This window comes from Notamacropus eugenii, chromosome 1 (assembly GCF_028372415.1).
Source record: "Notamacropus eugenii isolate mMacEug1 chromosome 1, mMacEug1.pri_v2, whole genome shotgun sequence".
In the NCBI taxonomy this organism is placed as follows: domain Eukaryota; kingdom Metazoa; phylum Chordata; class Mammalia; order Diprotodontia; family Macropodidae; genus Notamacropus; species Notamacropus eugenii.
The window spans coordinates 672,807,906-672,830,820 of NC_092872.1; the positions used below are offsets into that span (position 1 = coordinate 672,807,906).

The 22,915-nt window shown below is 42.0% G+C and overlaps 1 protein-coding gene across 1 annotated transcript in view; it reads right to left on the minus strand.

The window, feature by feature from the left end:
* Window positions 1-22,915, minus strand: part of GALM (galactose mutarotase) — a 53,016-nt gene that overhangs the window by 12,911 nt on the left and 17,190 nt on the right. The window contains exon 4 of the mRNA XM_072635830.1: window positions 20,572-20,653. Within this exon, the coding sequence (XP_072491931.1) occupies window positions 20,572-20,653 (82 nt within the window). The remainder of the gene's footprint in view (window positions 1-20,571; window positions 20,654-22,915) is intronic.

A 22,915-nucleotide genomic window follows, 5' to 3' on the forward strand; every position in this document is an offset into this window, starting at 1 on the left:
ACTTTTACCTTGACTCTTAAGTTCTATTCCCTCCTGTTGGAAGCATCAATCTCTGTCCCAAAGCTGGGGTAAGTCCCCTTTTCTGACCATCAGTTCCTGATCACCAACCTATATCCATCCTGAAACTGCCTCGTGAGGATCTACCAAAGAAACTACCAAGGTGCCTGGGGTCATGAAGCCCTGTGGTTTCTTCCAGCCCTGCAAGATCTTTTGGGGCTTGCTACGCAAATGAACACACTGAGAAGAACAATAACAAAAAATGCCAGGTATATGTAATGGTAATTTAAATGGGAAGACCTTTCCCTTCCATGAATAGGCCCATGTGACTTGCCTGGGTCACATGGAGCCTTGGTGGGAGGGGTTTGCTGAATAGGTGGGACAGAAAGTGAGTCAGCAGTCAGAGCTGGGAAAGAGAGAGCAGGCAGCAGCTAGTGTGAGTAGGACAGCTTGTCTGTGATTTCTTTAAGGGAGCTCTTCTGTAGGAAGCCTAACAGGGAAGGCTCAGGGATGGTAGTGCCCCCAGCGTTGTCATTGTGTACGAATTTCTTTGTTGCTATGATGGCTTTGGTTTTCTGGTGTTGGGATTTGGCTTTTTGGTGTGTGAATAAATGTTTTGTATCTGTCTTCCATGTGGAGAGTCTTATATTTTGCGATTCAGAACTGTGCTGGCATATTTATAGCTGCTACTTTATGCCATGGGAAGGGCTATTGCCCTAAACTCCAAATCCCTTGTTCCAAGGGCAATTCCTTGCCCTTCACATACAATAATGGCCTGTAACCAATGTCACAGGCTTTGCGTTGGCGTATGTAAGCAGCCTGAATGGAACAGACCCCCTTGCTGGGGGTGGACAGCTGTCACGCAGGAGAAAGACTACATTTGTTTTGGTTGACTCCAGGGCAGGACCAGGTGCCATGTGTGGAAGGTACCAAGAAGCAGATTCAAGTTTGATGTAAGGAAAAAATTTCTTACAATTCAAGAGGAATGGCTGCCTCAGGAGGTAGTGGGGTTCTCTTTTCTAGGGGTCTTCAGGCACAGGTTGGGTGACTAATGGTTAGTGATATGGTGAAAGGTACAGGTTCCAGTCTGTTCTATAATCTCCCTCCTACATTCATGCCTTTGGACAGATAGATATCCCACCCTACCCCATGCCTGGAATGTTATCTCAACTTCCAACTTATAGAATTTCCTCACTTCACATCAAATGTAATTCAGGAGCCACAGTTCCTGATCCCCTCAGCTATTTGTACTCTCACCCTTACCCTCAGCTTTTAATTACTTTGTATTTACACCATATAAAACAATAATAACTGATGCTTGGCTCAATAAAGGTTTTTTGAATTAAACTGGCGGTGTCTGATATCCCCTTTGCTCAATCTACATCCCAACCAAACTAGACTACTGGCCTGGGTGACACCTTTCCCAACCTTTACATTGCCACCCCTCCATCCCTGGAATAGGTTCCCCCTGAATTTGGCTTGTTGAAATCCTTTGCTTTCATCAAAACAAGCCCAGGGACTCCTTCCTCCAATGTCATCTCCCCTAAAAGTTACTCCTGCTTCCTACATCGCTCAGGTCCCTGCATTTGACCACAACCTAAATTCCTTGAAGGGAAAAACCTTCTATTTTTCAATCTTTCTATCCCCAACTTCTAGCATAGTGACTTTTATTTGGTAGGTGCTTAACAAGAGTTTGTCAAATCAAGTCTTTCCACCAAATTACTGTCCCTCTTCTGATGAAACACATTCCTGGAAACTGTGCCACAAAGCACACTGTCTTGGAGTCAACTGACATGTGGCTGCATTCATCAGATCACGTACAACCTAATTAGAAGAAACTGTAAAAGAGTGGGCAGAGGCTGGTGAGATGGAAAACCTAGGGGTTTATCACCACGTAGTGTCAAATGAGCAGAGCAGCCAAATGCAATATGGTGGAAAGTGGGGCTGTCAGGGTTAATAACTCCACAGTAATCCCTCCAAGGTAGCAGCTTGCCCTCAGAAGATCTGGCATTTCTAAATAGAATTATTACTGAGGTCAGACAACTCTTTGAAAGTCTAGCCTCTCATGGGCCAGTTTCAAACAAGGCTATTGAAACTAAAATACCACATTCTGCAAATATTCTTTCCTCCATCTTTTGCCTGGCAAATATCAAGACTTTTCTGTATCTATTACATTTAATTTACATGTGTGCATCTGTCTGTTGCTATCTGACTCTGTGGGTAGCTGGGTGGCACAGTAGACAAAGTGCTAAGCCTAGAGTCTTTCTGAATTCAAATCTAGCCTCAGACATTTTCTAGCTGTGTGACTGCGGGCAAGTCAGTGAACCCTGTCTGCCTCAGTTTCCTCAACTGGAAAATGAGCTTTAGAAGGAAATGGCCCAACCCAACCAGTATCATTGTCAAGAAAGACCCCAAATGGGGTCACAAAGAATCAGACACAACAACAAAGATAAAAGAATTTGTTTTGTGAAGTTTGAAATCAGTCAAAGGGCTGCACTTGAGTAACAGGTGGCCTTGAGGCTGCAGGTTCTCCACTCCTGTTCTAGGTTAATAGGACTTAGAATCAGAAGAAATCTTAGATATCCTCTATTCTAGTCCCTTCATTTGACAGATGAGGAAAGTGAGCACAGGCATCATGCATGGGAGTACACACATATAAGAAAACATCTGTGGTCAGTAACACATGTGCCTAAAATCTCCAGCAGCTTGCTAGAGGACACGAGTGGATGTGTGAACTAGCCTGGCAACTAAGCAGTTTCCCTCATGATAGGATTTGAGAATCAGCAAGAAGGGCTCCCTTTGCCTAAGTTATTTCATCCAATGATGCCTGAAATGGCACCATTAGACGCACAGAATGTTCATTGTGGCTCAGTTGAAAGCTCCCTGGCTATGCAGTCACAGGCCCCAAGTTCAAATTCCAGTAGGTAGTATCTGAGTAACACCGGGCAAATCATTTAAACCCCCTGGACCTACGAGCCCTCATCTATAAAATGAAGGGGCTTGGACTTAGTGGCTTCTATGGTCCCTTCCAGCTCTGTATCTATGATCCTAGTAGAACCTAAAGGGACCCTTGAAATCATCAATCCAACCTCCCCATTTTACAAATGAGAAAACGGAGGTACAGAAGCTTTAACTGATCTGGCAAAGGTCGCATAGCCTGGGAAGGCCTGGAATAGAAGCCAGGTCTCCATTTTGGCATTTTCCTACTCTCTCTGCTCCTGTTTTTAAAGTACGTTAAAAATGCAAATTTTCTTGGGAAGGAAAACACATTAAGACATTAACTATTGATACTTTGGCATCCATAACTGATGTGGCGGGGCTCTCTCAAAATAACACAGAATTTTGACTGTGGACAGGGTAGAAAATTAGGCTCAAGGCTTTAAACACGGGATTAAATGGAAGGCATTCACTCTCCAGTATCCAAGAGGCAGAATGAAGGCAATGGGTACTGACAGGAGGGTTCAGAAGGGAAGCAAAGGGGGCTGCAAGGGGAGGGAGAAGGGCCTGAAGACAAACTTTCAACCTTCAGTCTCTCCACAGGCCAGCCATGGGATGGGAGTAGCAGTGGGAAAATTCGAGGTAGAAGAAAAAGCCTTGAAATTAGAACTAACTACCAAGGACAACGTTCAAATCTATTCCACACGTGTCAGCAAGGCCAACTCACCACCCTGTGAATCTCCCTTTCTTCAGCTGAAAAGTGAGTATAATGATTCCTGCACCTCTTTCCTGGGCCATGGTGAGAAAAGTGGTGTGTAAATCTCAATTTCCTATGCAAATATGTGCTATATTAGGCAGATATGAACTAAAAAAAGTTCCCCTTCAGATGTAGCACTGCTGCATGCTCAGAATCACAGAATTTAAGAGGTAAAAGGGACCCCATAAGATCACCTAGCTTGACCTCCTCATTTTAGAGACAATGGAAGCAGAATTTTGAAGACAAATGGGGATACTCTCCCAGGGCTAGGAGTCATATCTCTATGGGGATGGTACAGCTGTGCTTCCAACCACATCTGTTCCCATTATGTCTAACCTTTTTACCTTTTTTTTTTTCTATTTCAACCAAAAGCAACCAACATCTATCCAAGGATGTCGGGAATTATAATCATACTCTTGGGCACAGGTACCAATCTGGCACCTAATTAAACCATCTCAGTAAATAATTTCTAAAAAAGCCTATCATTATTTTCAGGAAATAACATAAAGAGAATGCTAATTCAAAATGACATTCTTTAGGACATATCTAGGGAGGGATTTTGGCATTATTTCAGTGGCTGTCAGGAGAGGCATCTCTGATTTCTTTTATAGGCAACATAAGTTCCATCCAAGCCTCTGGAGCCCATCTTTGCTGAAATTTCTTCCCTGACTCTACAGGTTCTTTTGGTTTATAGTTTTATTCCCTAGATTACCTTTTTTTTTTTTTTTTAATTTTTCACTAAGTAGCTGCTGACTGCACTCCACTTGTGCTGAGGGAGGAAATATATTACTAGTTATTACACACGAGGAAGCTGTGACCAATGCCTTTTCAGCATCAAGGATTGGAGTTATATGGGATGTCAGTCCAGGGTTCAACCCCAGATATTATATATGTACTACCTACCCAACACCTAGTGGAGATCTGGGGTAGCCATTGAGATACTCCTGGCTCTCAGAAAGCGGGCTGTCTTTCCCCGCTTTGGTTAGGTATTGTTCTTGGTGGTGTCTCTTTTTTCTCCCATAAGCTCAGGGATTGCTGTGGACTATGCAGTGGGATCAAAAGCTCATTGCCACTGGGTCTCTGGCCCTTTTAACACTGGGATTACCTGGAGGAAGGGAAGAAGGCAGTGTTTCCTCCAACAGGAATAAATTATCTGAGTATCACAACCATGTCCAGGCATGAAAATCAAGAGAATCCAAAGGCTCAAATAGCAGGGTACCATTTTCCAAATCCCTCTTCTCCAGTTTAGCCTCCTTTTAAAATTCCTCCCAGGGATCACATGTACTGAAGGAAGAGTTGTACCCACAGCTCTCCATTCAGCAAATATTTGTTAAGGACCTACTGTATGCCACACACTATGCTAGGAGTTTCCAGATGAAGACCTCCTGTGTGATGCTCACTCCCAGAGCTCTGTACTGGCAAGGGACATACCGGCCCCATCTCAGGCCAGCTGAACTCTGAGAGGCAGGCCCAAGTAGAAGTAGACTGGGTGACAGAAAAGCTATTTGCTTAATGCCCCTGGCATTCTTGTCCCCAGAGACTGGTGCTGGTCTAGACCTAGATAGCTTCTGCCATCTTTGGTCCCAAACGGCAGGGGGGGGGGGGGGGGCGGGTGTCACTTCCAGATCTCCAAAAAGGCTTCATATACACTCTAGGATATTCCTCAGACAGGGGTCTCTCCAAGAACATCTTTGGTTTTTCCAGGATCCTACAGACTAGAGGTTGTTAAATATCTTTTCTTGTGATGGACACCTTGGGCAGCCTGGTATAGCCTATGGACTCCATCTCACAATGTTTTTAAATGCATGAAGTAAAATAAACAGGACTATGAAGGAAATCAATTATATTGAAATAAAGATTTAAAATATTTCCCATCCAAGTTCATGGATCCCTCTTGGAAATCTAACCGGTTCAAGGACTCCATGTGAAGAACCTCTGCTTTAGATCCTATCTCTGCACACAGTAGGTACTTGTTATATGAATCTGTTGAACTGGCTCATCTGTGGGAGAAAAAGATTTCTAAGCACTGCTCTGGGTAGGACTGCCCTTGATGTTTCATTGTGGAATCAACCCTTGTTGGTCCTGAACTAAACAGAACTTTGACAGGGGTAGGAGGAAACAGTGAGGGAATGAGGGAAGGTAGAGAGTTGAGATGTTAGACAAAATATGCAGCTGTCACAGGGATAATGTTATCTTACCTAAACATATATTTATCTATTTTCCCCCAGTCTGTATTTTTAGCCCTCTTACATCAACGGTACATCTGGCAGGTAGCATTAGCATCCTTAGAAAGAATTCTGGAGAATCATTAAAAAACTATTTTCAAGGTTCATGCTGTGAAACTGCTTTATAATTAACAGTTCAGTAACTAAACTCCCTTGGAGACATCTGATTCTGAAAAGATTGGCCTGAGGTACTTCAGTAACTAGTAAATGGCCACATTTCTATAGGATTTTATGGTTTTAAAACATTTGCCTCCAAACAATCCTACGTGGTGTGCAGTGCAAATATTATCATTGCCACTTTACAGATGAATAATCACAGCAGTCGGCATTTATGGGTTTGCAAAGCATTTTACATGTGTGTGTTTACTATGTGGGGACAATTAAGAGTCAAGGTGACTTGTCCCTGGTTGCCCAAGTGGCAGATGTCCAAGCTGGGACCTTCCAATTCTGAATCTCTTCCTGTAACAGATCATTTGTAGACATACACCAGGGTAGGCACATCTCTCTCCTCCTGGCTCCTATTCTCCATCAAAGGTTATTATAATCAAGGGGTATTATAGCAAAGTTCAAGGGTCATGGGTTGAGTTGTTCAATTCTCTATGGCAGTTCTCTCTTGGCAATAGCCTTATTTATTTTAGAAAGATTTATAATGACTGATCTCATTTCCTCTAGAGAGGGTGGATGGATGGCAGTGAGCTGCGAACTAGGTTAGGACTGAGACAAGGGCTTATGGTCAATGGCATCTTCCTTCTCGCCCTGAAAGCTCGTAAATACAATTCTGTTTAACTGGGCCAGCAGAGACAAAAACATCTGGAGATCTGCCACTCGAGAGTCTTTCTCAGGTTCAATGGCCTCAGCTATAAAATGGACATCCTAGTAACCCCTATCTCACTCTTAAATGAGGTAATTAACATATTATATTAATGTGATATTATAACATATTATATTATATATGCAATGTGTTTTATAAAAGCATCAAATAAATGTTAGTTATCATATTATTGACTGTTGTCCAGTCGTGTCTGACCCTTCATGACCCCATTAAGGATTCTTTTGGCAGAGATACTGGAGTGGTTTCCTTCTCCAACTTGTTTCACAGATGAGGAAACTGAGGCAAACGGTTAAGTGACTTGCTCAGGGTCACACAGCTAATAAGTGTCTGAGGCTGGATGTGAACTCATTTCCTCCAGACTTCAAACTGGGTATTCTAGTCACTATGCCCTAACACTGTTGAGAGATATTATATATTATTATACATAATCCACATGATTATAACATATAATAATGTTGGTATGATAACTATAGTAACATAATAATAATACCTGGAAAATGTCAGAAGGTCGATGAAATTATCCTCCCTCCTCGTTCCCAGGTAAATAGTTAATGTCAGATACTCTATCGGCCTCTCCATTTAAATATTATGAAAATCATATTTTTAAAATTTACGGACAGGGAACAGCAAGAATTGAACTTTGGTTCTTTTGCAAGATATTTGTATATCTAACCTCCCTCACTCAAATCAAAGTCAACTGCAAATCACCTCTTCCTCTTGATGTCATGGTCTTCTTTGAGAACAAAGGACAAACACCACAACAACAGCTAGGAAGTATCTGCAGAATTGGAACTCGGGTCACTAACTCCAGGTTTAATTCTCTATCCGCTGTGCCACCTGGAGTCTCTGTGTGACATGAGGCTCTGACTGCAGAGGACTCTTGGCCCATTATTCTCCTTTGTGCATTCCTCATACCAGCCAAACTGGCCTGCTCTCTGTTCTCCATACTAAACATGTCATACCTCTCATCTTGATGATGACATACTGTCCGTCCTCCTTCTCGGGATGCACTCTGACCTCACCTCTGCCTCAGAGAATCCCTGGATTCCTTCAAAGCCCAACTCAAACATCAACTCCTCCAGGACACCCGTCTTGGGGCCGCCCACTGCTGGCGAGCACTTCCCATAATTCTTTTGAGTATATTTTGTGCATATGAACTCTCGAGGGCAGGAACTGTTACATTTTTTGCTTTTATATCACCAGGGACTATCAGTGCCCATCACACAGCAGGCACTTAACAAATGCTTAGAGACTTTAACTGTGGAACCAAAACCATACATCGGTCTGGGAAAGCTATATCACATCCAGCAGGCCTGTGCTAAAGCCACAGGGGAGACAGATTAAAATGAGATGGGGTAAAACCCCCAGAACTTTCCTAAGGCAGAGAGCTATCATGGCTCCCCCAATTTAGACAATAATTTCTCTGGAAAAGATTGAAGCACTTTAGTGGACCACATGGCCTTACACTATGCTCTTTAAAAAGAGGGGAAGAGATAAAGAAGAAATTTTAAAGTGAACACACCCCTCTTTTCCTATGGAGGTGGGGAACTACAGGTGTGAAATGTTGTATACACTGTATAATCAGTTGATATATTGGCAATTTTTATTCAATTACATTTTTCCCGTTTTTCTTTCTTATTCTTTGTTAAGAAAGAGGTGACCTTGGTGGAGGGAGAGGAATATTTATAGAAATGAAGGTGTGTGTTCGTCCTTCGTTGCCGAAGAAGACCAGGCCATCAGAGAAATACTGACATGACTTCACTTGACTTTGTACTGAGTGAGGGAGGGCTGTGCAGGTCACCAGCCTCACTTCTCCTCCAGAGCCATCTGAATCCAGTGACCAGATATTCATCAGAATGGCTGGAGATGACCCAGGATGAGGCAGTTGGGGTTAAGTGACTTGCCCAAGGTCACACAGCTAGTGAGTGTCAAGTGTCTGAGGTGAGATTTGAACTCAGGTCCTCCTGACTCCTGCACTGGTGCTCTATCCACTGTACCACCTAGCTGCCCCTGGAAATGAAAGTGACATTAAAGCAAAGGATATCAATGCAAAATAAAAGAAAAAGTTGGAGAGCCAGTGCTGAGGCATAGGGAAAATAGGAAAAAGAAATGCCAGTGACCTTAAGGACGGGCAGAACTCGCTCTCACTTAAATTTCCCTAGCATTGGGGTCTGAGTTGAAAAGACCATATTGCAAATTCCTTGCGTGAGGGCAAATGAGATGAAAAATGAAATCAAATCAAATCTTTTTAGCTGCTGAAAGTAGGAACACCTATATTCTAGTTAGTTTCTCCTGAGTCAAGGGCTAAGCTCCATTTCTAAGTCTGAAAGCAGGAAGACAAGAAGGTAAAGGTGAACCAGCTATGGAAGCTGCTTGGATTAAAAAACAAAGCTCTCCAATCAAGCTTCCCCAAAGAAAGCATTAAAAATCTGCCACTCACTGCTCTTGAGCTTAGAGAAAATCCTGTGGTTTCTGCTTTGGGGCCTTGCCAAGATTCAACTTGACATAATATTATACAAGACGCATAGCCTAACTCTCCTGCTGCAAGGATGAGCTTCTTTATGCCATTTCCACAATGGGCAGCCAGCACCCTGACCATCACTCCTGCCCCTCAGCACCAGGACCTTGAGCAGTTATCACTGGGGCACTAGACTGAGCCTTCCTCTTATCTCACCCAGAAGTTCCATACGCTGACCAGGTCTCCTTTATGTGGAGTCTTCCCTCATTAAAATGGAAGCTCTCTGAGGGCAGGGAATATCTTGTTTTCTTATATATACATGGCCTGCCACATACTAGGCACTTAATACATGCTCCCATGTACTCCCTTCTTCTCTCTCTCTGTCACGAACACACACACACACACACACACACACACACACACACACACACACACACACAAAGTTATGTCCAAAATCTTCATTAATTTCCTATCAAGGAAAGTTTAGACTCTTTTGCTTTGAACTGAAGGCCCTTTATAATCTGCTCTTACCCTTTCCAATTTATATTATCTCTTGACAGGAATTCTTTGTTCAAGATCAAGGTAGTAAGTTGTGGTTGTTCAGTCCTTTTTCAGTCATGTTCCAACTCCTTATGATCCTATTTGGGGTTTTCTTGGCAAAGATACTGGAGGGGTTTGCCATTTCCTTCTCCACCTCATTTTACAGATGAGGAAACTGAGGCAAACAGGGTGAAATGACACGCCCACGGTAACACAGCTAGTCAGTGTCTGAGATCAAATTTAAACTCATGAAGATGACTCTGCTCCCGACCAGAATGCTAACTGCTCTAAAACTGGTTTGCCTAAATATCACTTTGGAATAAGTTTACTGAATGAATGAAACAGACTCTAGAGAAATCACAGATTCTCTGAAGAGAATGATTACTGCCCTGTTTGTTGTGAAGAAAATAAAATGATACTCAGCATTTATATGGTGCCTTAAGGTCTGCAGCACTTGATATACATGATATCATTTAATCCTTACAATTCTGAGGAGGCAAGTGTTATTTTATTATCACCATTTTACATGCAAAGAAACAGGAACTGGGAAAATATTAAGTGACCTGCCCAGAGCCACATAGCTTAAAAGTTTCTGAGGCTGGATTTGAACTCAGCTCTTCTTGACTCCAAGTCCGGCACTCTTAACAAAGCGTTACCTCGCTGCCCCTAAACTGGAGGCACCAGACAACCTCCTGCGTAGTCTTCACATAACCTCTTTAGGACTCAGTTTTCTCATCTGTAAAAGGAGAGGGGTCATTGGATTAGATGACATCTGAGGTCTCTCACAGTTCCAAATCTAGGATTCCATGATCCTCTAGGTCTCTTCTAGACTAACAGGGGGGACAGTAATATCTATATTAAGATCCAGGATATAGAAATGGAATAAACCTAAAGTTATTTCACAGATGAAGAAACCAAAGTTCAGAGCAGTGGCTAGTCCTGAGTGGAACCTGAGAGGAAGGAGGAAAGACTTCATTTTTCTATGTGTTATTGTCAACCTGTGAGTAGGGATATTCAAGAACTGGTTTTTATTTTGAGGATTGTAGATCTAGAGTTGGAAAAGATGGGGGGAGGGGAGGGAGAGAGGAATGTATAGCATTTAGTCCAATACCTTCATTTTACAAATGGGGAAACTGAGGCCTTGGGAGGCAAGGTAAGTTGTGCAAGACCCCATCGGGGAGAGATCTGAACCTAGAGCTACTGTAACACTGTTTGTCCTACGGGGCACATAAGTGTCTTTTACCTTCTCAATACCTAACCCTGTAGCACAAGAAGTAAGGCTAGTCTTCTCTCCGTGAGGGATGACTGGTTACCTGCGTTCTCTGCTCTAAACTGGGCTCAGCTCTATGTAAATTACAGGGACAAGATATCTGCTTAGAGAAACTTGTTCCCATGTACTCGCTGTGATCCAGTTATCTTTTGACTCACCCATGAATACAATATGCTCAAAAATATGAACCAGGTTTATGTTCTACTTAAGAAATGATTGTTTCATAAGATGTGCTATAGCTCTGTAAACTTTGCTTAACTTCTATCACCTCCCTGGGTGGGCAGGTGACCAAACAACACCTCCTGACCTAACAAGGTGAAATGAGACCCGGAGTAGCCTTCTTGTTTGTCTTGTGGCAAGAGGTCTCAATCAAATTTTTGATATTTTGGAATCCTTTGGCAGTCTGGTGAAGGCTTTGGAGCTCTTCTCAGAAGAATGATTTTATTCATTTTTTTATTAAAGAAAAAAAAAAGACCGGACTTCCTAAACTTACCCAAATTGGAAATGTAAAGAGATACTCATGAGACGATCTCTCTCTGCATAGGCACGGGTAGCTTGACCTGTTTTGTTTCTAACTTGGGATGGTTTGCCCTTCCTTAGGCATACTGGTACATTCCTCCTCCCCCAAACTTCCAATTCCACCCCTGAAAAAGGACTCACTCTTTCGATGCTATATGTAATAAAGAGACTAGATTGGCTTGCCCCCTAAATAAAGTTCAGAATTCCTAAGCTCAAAAGATCTGCTAGCTCCAGGGCCTCCCCGGAAAGATAATGTTTTGAGCTGGCTTTTTTTTGTTTTTGTTTTTTTGTGGCAGCAATTGGGGTTAAGTGACTTGCCCAAGGTCACACAGCTAGGAAGTGTCTGAGGCCAGATCTGAACTCAGGTCTTCTTGACTGCTATCCATTGTGCCACCTAGCTGCCCCTGAAGGTTATTTTTTAAAATGCATAAAATAAAATGCACATATAACTAGAAAATAAACTAATTATGTTATCAAATTATTAAAGAAAAATTCTCAGAACTCCAGTTAAGAATCTTTGTTCTGGGCTCCTGGGGAGAGGCACTTGAAAATATGTGCCCCACAATCTCTAAAACAGACAAGATATGTCTTCCTTCTACAAGATATGACTCGGTGCTTTTAACAACAAAAGACTTAAATTCACTTGTATGTGGTTTCTTATTCCCTTTGGGCAAGGAAAAAAGTCTACAGATGAAATTCTCCAGTCTAAAAACACACAAAGCTTGCTGTTCTCAGAAATGCCCACAGCTGACAAGATGGTCAGGAATAGCCTGTATCTGATCCAATGACATGAAACTACTGGCATAGCCCTTGGGAGGGTTCTGATTTACTCCCAAATTGGCTCTGAGGCTTCCCCACTGAGCTGGGAGGAGAGGACATCACCTATATAGATTTAGCTTCTGAAAGAATGGAGGGTGAAATAACCCCTTCTAGGTCAGTTGGCTGGAGGGAAAAGGGCATCTCAGCTCTATCTGGAGCCTGCCAGCTGGCCAGGAAAGCAGGGTGCTGCGTAGGAGCCCAGGCTGCTGGAAGTTTACTGCTTTAGAGACCTGATCCCATCAGACCTTTGCCTGTGACTCAGAAAAAGAGAAAAATCAAAGAGGCTCCCTGGAAAGAGAAAGGAAATGTCACATAGGCCTTCCAGCACTTTCCAAATATCTCCGTAGGTCTATGATCCTATGTATACTTTCCCTAGATTATAAAAGCCCCATTAGCACTGAACTGCCTACCAGATGCATTTAGAGAAAGTGACTAACAGGACAGAAAGTAGGTCTTTAGAACAGTAACTGTGATCAAGCCTGGAAAATGACATGGAAAATTTCATTTTATTTTCTGGTTGTTGTTGAATTAATTCAGCCATGTTTGACTTGATTCCATTTTGAGGTTTTCTTGGCAAAGATACTGGAGGGGTTTGCCATTTCCTTCTCCAGTTTATTTTACAGATGAGAACCTGAGGCAAACAGGGTTGAGTGACTTGCCCAAGGTCACACAGCTAGCAAAAGTCTGAGGCTAGATTTGAACTCAGGAAGACTCATCTTCCTTACTCCAGGGTTCTATCCACTGCACCACCTCACTGCTCCTTATCTTCTATTTACTTAGGCTCACTGGCAGGTAATGGACAAGGGATAAGACTTTTTTTTAGCTTTACACATTTTCCTCAAAGGCAAAATGACACAGTGGAAAGAGTGCTAGATCTCGTGTCAAAGGACCTGGATTCAAATCTCACTTTTGATGCTTATAACCTGTGTGTCCTTAGGTAAGTCATTAACCTTCCTGGGTGTCAGTTTCCTTATCTGTAACATGAGGGGAAGTTTGAGTAGAGGACCTCTAAAGCCCATACGTACCATGGAAAGAGCTGAGGAAGAGGGGCTAGCCTAAGACAATTAAAGTGCCGTATGACCCTGGGCAAATTACTTATCTCTACAACACTTCAGTTTCCTGTAAAATGAGGAGAGAAGTTCTTACATGATCTCTTAGGTCTCTTGGAAGCATAGAAAGACTGACTGAGGTTCTAGAGTCGGAGGAAACGAGTGCAAGTTCCGTTAAAGACACTTAATTTAACCATGCTAAGCCTCAGTTTTCTAAAACTAAAAAAAGAAAGGGAGGGGGCTGAGCGAGGTGGCCCCTGAGGTCTGTCTCTTGCAGCTCTACCTATGTGATTCTATGAACTTTTCGGTTCCAAATCGAAGCTTATGTTCCTTTCGAAAAGGCAAGACACCAAACCACTTTAACCAAATGCCTGAGCTACTGGGGCTCATATATCACCAATGGGAGAAAAAAGGCCTATTACAGTCAACCTAAGAAAAGATCTACCGTGTTCTCATTGTAACTGCTTTTTCCCCAGCACATACCTAAAGAATTACCAACTGCCTACAGTGATGGTGGAAACAACCCCACGGTTTAGTTCTGCATCAGCATTTTCCCTTCAGAATGGTAACTCTTATGGTTTTTTGAGAACAGTAACAGATAGACATGGCATTTAGAAAACGGATACAAACCTACATTGACGGATGCACCCAGGGTCACAAAAAGGTGACTGTAAAAATATGTATAGTAGAGAGTTGTCATATTGGAAGGTACATGATGTGGTTTTGTTAAAAATAGACAGGCTGTTGAACTTGAATTTGAAGTCCATCATTAAGAAAGGGCACTACAGAGATGGGCTTATTTGGTCAAGGCAGTTCCTTAATCTAAAATGACCATATAAAAATAACCATTTGGTTCTTGATGGTCTTGATTCTGGAAAGAGGCCCAAGAATTCATTAAAATGCTGAACCTTAGAGACCTGAAAAGGCCTGTTTGTGGACACCCACACATATCCAAAGTACTTTTGATTTCTCAGTGCAAAGTGACTTCAGGTAGGAGAAGAGCAATGATTTGGCCAAGCTTAGCCACTGATTTTTCAGAATTCCCAGCACTCTGGTGCCTCCATTTGTATAAAAATAATGTTTTCTCTCTTGGAATATCAGATGAATAAAGAGCTTCAATTCTTCAGAAAGCCAAGTCCTAAAGTATGAAGCAGTAGGGGAGAGGCTGTCAAGAGTTGTGAAACAGCTGTAGGGAAAAATAAATAAATCTCATTGATTGATGCAGCAAGGGTAGTTAAGTGGTACAGTGGATAGAATGCCAGGCCTGGACTCAGGAAGATGAGTCTTCCTGAGTTCAAATCCAGCCTCAGACACCAGTGTGACCCTGGGAAAGTCACTTACTTTGTTTACCTAAGTTTCCTCATCAGTTTTCTTTGTCAAGAAAACCCCAAATGAGGTTGTGAACAGTTAGACATGTCTGAAAATAACTGAATTCCTGAATTGATGGAGCAATTCTTGTTAGGAGAGCCCAAAGGGTTTGTCAAGGTGTGCACCACCCTGCTGTTTGGTCCCATACAAAGTTATGTCTTCTTCTAGTCTCACTTGAACAGCCATCTAGTAGTATCCCCAAAATATGACCACACCATCAATAACTTCATTGTACAGAAGCTTAGGATCATCTCACAGTTAGGTGGGACCTCAAGTCATTTTGTTTAATCTCTGACCAGCATAAAATGCCTAGCCAACATCCCACATTCTATTACATGGCTTGAATACTTTTTATATCTCAACAAAACATGACTTCATTTAGAATGAGAGCAGGGTTTTAGCTGAACACAGCCAATGACTTTTCTTGTTACACTAAGGGATGTAACACAATCTCGACACTTGGGTTTCTGAAAACTTTGTACAAATGTTACATTATAATTATTATACCAATGTATAATGTATATTATACAGATGTATAATGTTCTTCAAGCTTTCCTCCTCCTTTTCCTCTCATCTTGGAGTCAGAAGACCTGGGTCTGAATTCTGACCCTGATTTAATTTGCCACTGTAAGCAAGTCAACTACACTTACATTTCTCATCTTTTAAATAGGAATAATATTTGCTCTGAATCACAAGACTGTTGAGAGTGAAATGACTTATATAAAAACTAAGATGCTATAAAAATGTCAGTTACATAGTACAGCATGAAAGAAAGACCCACAGAGTCAGTCAGACAGACAGACACACATACATAGATGCCACAACCATAAGATGTTTAAATTTTATTCTTAACTAGTATCAATCTCCTCTTTCTGTTTTTTCCTGACATGTTACTAATAATGCAATAATTTCTCTGTCTAGGGAAGGCTGCCCCAGTTAAAACCTAATCATCACAAAAAGGAAACATCAAAGGAAGATACACACCACTAAGACAAACAGAAAACCTCCACATCAGGCCTTGAAAACTGGGAGAACTTCCAGTACCACCAAGCTGCCAAACAAAATCTATTTATCTCTGCTTCTCACAATTATCCCCATCAGTTTTGATAAACACCATGCTGACAGTCACTGAAATGGTTGTATATGCTCTCCTTATAATCTCAGTTGTTGGGCTGAGTACACAACTCACACGTTCTGATTTTTGTTGGGTACAGAAATTCTAGGCCTCCTCCTTTAATGTCTTCTAGAGCTCAAGACTGGGGTGGGGAACCTAAGGCCTCAAGGCCACATGTGGCCCTCTAGGTCCTCAAGTGTGGCCCTTTGACTGAATCCAAACTTCACAGAACAAATCCCCTTAATAAAACGATTTGTTCTGTAAAACTTGGGCTCAGTCAGAAGGCTGTACCCAAGGACCTAGAAAGCCTCACGTGGCCCCGAGGTGGCAGGTTCCCCACCCCTGAAGATAAAGTCAGTCAATATTATTTATTGAGTGTATACAATATTGGGGCAGAAATGAGAAAAGCAGCAAGAGATTTTATATAACTTATGGTACATGACTACGAAGGAATACTATTGTTCTATAAGAAATGATGAGGGGGATAGTTTCAGAAAAGCTTGGGAAGACCTATATGAACTGATGCAGTGAAGGAAGCAGAACCAGGAGACACGGTACATAGGAACAGTAATACTGTAATGATAACTAACAGTGAAAAATTTAACTACTCTGATCAATTCAAAAGGATTCATGATAAAAAATGCTATCCACCTGATGGACTCTGACAGCATAGATTGAAGCCTATTTTTTTCACTTTCTTTACTTTTCCTTGCTTTTTTCTCCAACAAGGCTAATGTAGAAATGTTTTGCATGACTTCATATACGTAGAATGGGTATTGTATTTCTTGACTTCTCAATGGCAGGGGAGGGATCAGAGAGAGAGAGAGGGAGAATTCTAAACTGAAAATTGTTTATAAGAAAAAGATGATTCTTAATTCTCATCTGGATTTCCAGTTAAGATGGCCTTATGAAAAATTATAGAGAAACCTAACATCCTAACAAACAGCTGAATACAGCTCCAAAACACAGCCATGATAGAGAAATCTGAAAAGACACAGAAGTAATCTTTTCCTTTCAGTCTGGAGTTATACCGGAAAAGGGTGGAAGCTGATAGAGGGGATGAATTAAGGAAGTCAGAGCCAGCTCAGCTACAACAGCAGTAGAGGAAGGAAGACCACAAGGGGAAATCATGTACACTCCAGAAAGCAGGCTGGCGGCCAACAGAAGCAGCAAAGAGGGAAGCTGTCCCAAACTCCCTCAAATAGAAAAGCCCCCTGAACCAGGGCCAGCTCTAATAACCAAGGTGCTTGAAGCCACAACCCCGGTCAGAGGCAGGGGAGAGAACCAGACTTCTTGGGTCACTGTGCAGAATACAGGACACATCTGTATATTCATCAGAACCATGGTAGAAGACAGGGCCAAACCAATCCCTGAGTTCCAGGGGAGGAATGGCTGTGTAAGAGGTCTAAGACCCATCATCTCTAACATCCCACTAAGGCCCATTAGAACCCATAGAGGGAACAGCTCTCAAAGGAGGGCTACGCAAAAAGGAGGAGAAAGAGATGAGCCGAGTCCTGAAACCACAGTAGGGCAGAAGGAGTCTGAGAGAGGAACCAGGAATTTAAGCAGAGCGCAGGGTCTAATGCTGCCATTAGATTATAAACTTCTTGAGGGCCTTTCTTTGTTAACCCCGGGCATAGTTCCTGACACAAGGCAGGCACTCCATGAATGTTTACGGACTGACTGAAAGCTACTTCATCCAGACTGGCAGAGGCAGAGGCCCTCTTACAGAAGGGATGAAACCAAACAAAGCCTACCCTACTTTATCTGTGTGGCAGAGGGGATTTTCCTGAACACAAAATCCCAAACCAAGAACTGAAACTGAACATATGAGCAAATAGGAGAAAATATTAACATATTTAAGAAATACTATGGCTTAAGGGAAGCCCAAGGGATAAACTCGGGAGAATCCCACCAAAAGTAGACTCAGAAAAAAATGGCTAGAAGAACTACAAGAGTGTAAGGATGGAATGGAGAAAGACATAAAAAATGAAATGAGAATTTAGGAAGAAAAAAAGGGAGAGGGAAATAGTTTAGAAGTTGGGGCAACTAGGGGGCAAAGTGGATAGAGCACTGGCCCTGATGTCAGAAGGACCCGAGTTCAATTCTGGCCTCAAACACTCACTAGCTGTGTGACCCTGGGTAAGTCACAACCCCTAACTGCCTCCAAAAAGAAAACAGGTTAGAAGTTAAAAGAAAATAATTTAGAAGTTAGGAGGAAAATACATCAGGTTATGCAATGGACAGAACCCTGGGACTGGAGTTGGGGAAGGCCCAAGTTCAGATCCAGCTTCATATGTTTACTAGCTGTGTGATCCTGGGCAAGCAACTTAACCTCAGCTTCCTTAGCATCCACCCGTGAGGGTTATTGTGAGGATCAAATGGGATAGGTATTATAAAGCACTTGCTTACACATAAGTGCTATACAAATGTTAGCTATTACTATTATCCAAGTAGCAGATTCCTTTAAAAATAGAAATGGAGCAAACATAATATGATATCTCCATAAAATAACAGGAAGAAGTAGAACAAAATCAAAAGACTGAAAAATAAAAGAAAATGTATAGTATCTTTTATCAAAAATAACTGACCTAGAAAATGGGTCAAGAGATAATTTAAGAAATCACAGGATCCCCTGAAAACCATGACCAAACAAAAAGCTTGTATGTCACATTTCAAGAAATAAAATAAAAAAACAAAAAACAAACCTGCCTAGATCTTAGAATCTCAATCTTCTCATCTGTGAGACGCAACAGTCTGGCCCCTTCCCGCTCTAAATCTATGACCTTCTTTCAGTGAAATTTCAAAAAAGAACATTTACTCTCCTGCTTCGGTGGGAGCTGCTTCAAAATTATATCACTTCGCAGCCAGAGATTACATACTCACTCCTGCCAACTATCTTAACTACACAGATCACTTGATACTGGGGGTAAGATGGGAGTGTGGATGGTTCCGTCTGAGTCAATTCCCTGGAACCGTCTGAATCAAGTCTGGCTGGTGACAGAAAAGCCTCAACATTGGCTTGAGCAAGTACCAATGGCATCCCTTGTGAACACATGGGCTGACATAATCATCTTGGCCCATACAGGGAGAATTTTGTGATTTACATAGAAATTTCCTGATGACGACAATTCTGTGAAATAAGTATTACAAATATTATTATTCTCATTTAACAGGTATGGAAATGGAGACTCAGAGAGGACATCAAGTATGGGACATAATCCTCATTCTTCAGTTGCCATCTCACTCTGGTCTTCAGGCTCCTTCTCCCATTGGTGAGTTCTTCCCAGAAATTCCATCCAGCCATCCTTCATACCTCCTTACTCACCAAAACCTTTCTTTCTAGTTCCCCCTTTATATTTCGTCTTCCTCTATTAGAATGAAACTATCTGGGTCATCTTTTTCAAAGCTTTGACGCTATCCTATCTAGGTGCCTTTGATGTCTACTAGACCAGAGCTATCAAAACCTGTAGCCAGCAAAACTCCCAAAATGCAATCCAAACCAGATTAAAAATGTAATTGGAAAATGTTGAACAACAACAACAACAAACAACAAAAATACAATATAACATAGATAATGTTGATCTGTAGTTTTCTCAGTCAACATGCAGCCTGCAGGGAGCCTTGACACTATTATACTAGACAACTATAAATAACGTTAGAAGGCTGGTGAAGTATGACTTTTACTGTCTCTTCTCATCTCAGTAGGTTCAATACTTTCCTGCTGCCCCTTATCCAGGTAAGGCCTTTGATGCAACTTCAAGATCTTTCCTTTTCTTCTACCAATACTTACCTGTCCTATATCCTGTTCTTTCACAGACCATGCTCTTTGCCTGGCACAAATATCTGCTATGGAAGATAATGAGACCACCTACCTATGAGGCTGTCGTGAGGATCAAATGATATAACATTTGTAAAAGCTCTTAGCACAGTGCCTGGCACAGAGTAGGGGCTTTATAAATATTATTCCTTTCCCTCTTCCCCACTGACATGCTTGATTGGTACTAAATATGAGAATATATTACACCTCCCTAATAAAGGATCACAGAATCATGGCTTTAAACCTGGTAGAGACCTCGGAGGGCTTTCAATGCCCCCCATTTCATAGATGAGAAAACTGAGGTCATGAAAGTCCAAGTTACTTATTCAGAATTATATAGGCAGTACATGACAGGGCTGGGATTCGTTTGACTCCAAATCTAGCACTCTTTCCATTATACCTATATATTTTTAGGGGCCTTCTGGTATAGTGGAAAGAGCATAGGATTTGAAATAAGAAAGGCTTCTTCTTACCTCCTGGTTTGACTTTGGACAAAGAATTAATGAACAATTATTTGTTAAGTGCCTACCATGTGCCAGGCATTGTTCTAGGTGCTGGGGATAAAAGGAAAAGAATAAAACTATCCCTACTTACAATGAGCATACATTTCTTTACCCCTTTGTAAACCCTGGATCTGGTTCCTCATCTGGAAGATGAGGCAATTGGATTTGATGACTTCTCACACTTCCAGATCTACACTCCTAGGATCCTATAACGATGCAAAGTTTAGGTCCTCTGCCAGGACACTAGAGAGAATGCTTTGGGATGGGCTGGGCTTTTTGTTGATCCTGCACGATTGCCAGGTGCGCATGCACACCTCCCTTTCCAAGCCAAAGGAAACAAAAACCACCCTTGAATTTACTAACCAGTAGTGATCAGGTTATCATTGACCGGCAAAAAAGCTTCAGCATCTATACAAACTTCATGATCATATACGTTTGGAGAACCCTGGAAGAAGAAAGAGAAAATGAGGGAAGGTTGCAGAGAGAATAATTTAACATTTAATCTTGCTTTCTACTTGGTTTATAAACATGAGATGTGAAAGATGGTGGCAGACAAGGTCTCCCAACGTGTGAGGCAATGATCATCTACAATTCATATCATCTTCACGTTCCTTTAGTGCTAGAGGAGGCTTGCTTGTCTTACGCTGTGGTCATCCCATAAATAGTGTAACCACCCAGGTTAGAAAACGCTTTCTGACACCATCAGCCACAGAATGAACTTTCCTGCCTAGATACAACTATGCTACCCAGAGGTCAGAAACCAGAGTGGCTTTAAAGCATGGCTGACTCCTGACTAGGTAAGTCTGTAGCTGACTTTGCTCCTTTTTCTAACAAGCCACCCATGAACTGAAGAGCAGGGGTCAGGACCAATGATGATATGTATGCCCCGGTGACGTGCTTTCTCATCAGCATGGAGCAGGCTGGAATGGGATCAATCACCAAACATTTGTTAATGTTACATTATATATTATACATATTATTTTAATATTAACTATACTAATATAATTAATAATATTAACACTATTAATCAATGTTATTGATAATATTAATAAAATTAATTAATATTATTATATGCCAGGCAAAAAAGACAAATTTAAAACAGTGCTCTTAAGGAGCTGACATTCTATCGGAGGAAACAACACACACACCCACACCCACACCCACACACAAACAAATTCAAAATATATTCCCAGTAATAGCAAAATAATGAGCAGGGGTACGGTGGGGAACCCTCTCAGGGTGAGGGAGAGGGGGAGGTTTGGGAGTAGACTACGTCATTTGAGTGGAGTCTTGAAGAGAGGTGGAAATTCTAAAAGTTGGAACTGAGAAGAATGAGAGGTCTAAGACTAGGGGAAAGCATGGAGACAGGAGGTGGAATGGTATCTCTGTAGGACAGAAAGCACACCAGTTTCACTGAAAGGCAGGAAGGCGTAAAGAGGGATGGTATGTAATGAGCCTAAGAGGGTAGCATGGAGACAGACTGTACAGGGCTTCAAATGCCAAAGAGAGGAGTTTATATTTTGTCCTAAAGAGAAGAGAGAGCCATTGGAGGGCCATCTCAGTTGTCCTGATCTCCATCTGGCCACTAGAACCAGACAGCTCTGGAGGAGAAACTGGGTTTGTTGACTTCACACGGCCCTTCCTCACTTAAATCCAATTTACTTGCATGTCATGGCATCATCTCCCCAATGTCATGGTCCTCTTTAAGAATGGAAGACAAAGCAACAACAGAGAACCATTGAAGCTTCTTAAGCAGGGAGTACTGTGGTCAGACTTAAGACACTAAACTCCAGCTAGGGCCAGGTGAGGAAAAAGGGAAGGGATGCATGAGATGCACCTAGCCCTATGCCTCTGCACACTGACACAAGGGAAGCACTTTTTAAACGCTCTTTTACTCATTCAATCATTCCTAAATTCCTGGTGGACCATGGAGGTTGCACTGTATTCGGTGAGAGCGGACAGATTCGGCCATCAACACAACTGAAGCAATCACGTTTGTGATCTTATACGGTGGCACCCTGCTGGTGTTTACTTCTTTTTTTAAGGATGATCATAAAAACTTGGCAAGAAGCATGGCTGCATAAACAGACTTTGACAGTCTGTTATCTCTGGGTTTATGAGTGTTTGGTTTGGCTAACCATCGCTAGCTCGGTGGTACTAAACTTTTACTCTTCTCCTATAGACTCAAAGCCCATTTTCCCAGTTCCTTCTTAGAAGGATACCCCTGGGATACAAGGTGTTTAGTGGAGGATGGGGATGGGTTGGGGGATGTGTGTGTAAATGAATGCAACATCAGGAGATCAAGTTCAAACCTCAGTCATCCCTCTGTGATCTCAAGACAAGCTCTCCGAGCCTGTTTTTACATCAAGAAAATAGGCTCAGTTCCCTTCCAGCTCCAACATTCTGTGTCCCTAGAAGGGAAGTCAATACCTCTTATTGACAATTTGGGAAAATTCAAGTAACTTTTCTAAGGCAATACTAATACTTCCCCAAGGCAGGGATGGGACTAGGGTGCCCATATTCGGTGTTCGCATTTGAGGTTGAATCAACTTAATGGAAGAGATGATTATTAAATACCTACTAAATACTCTGCGGGAAATAAGAAGAAACAAGCAGGGAAGTCCTTTTACTTGCCTGCCTTAGGTTCTTCATCTGTAAAACAGGGATAATAATAGCATCTACCTGCCAGGGTTGTTGGGACGATCAA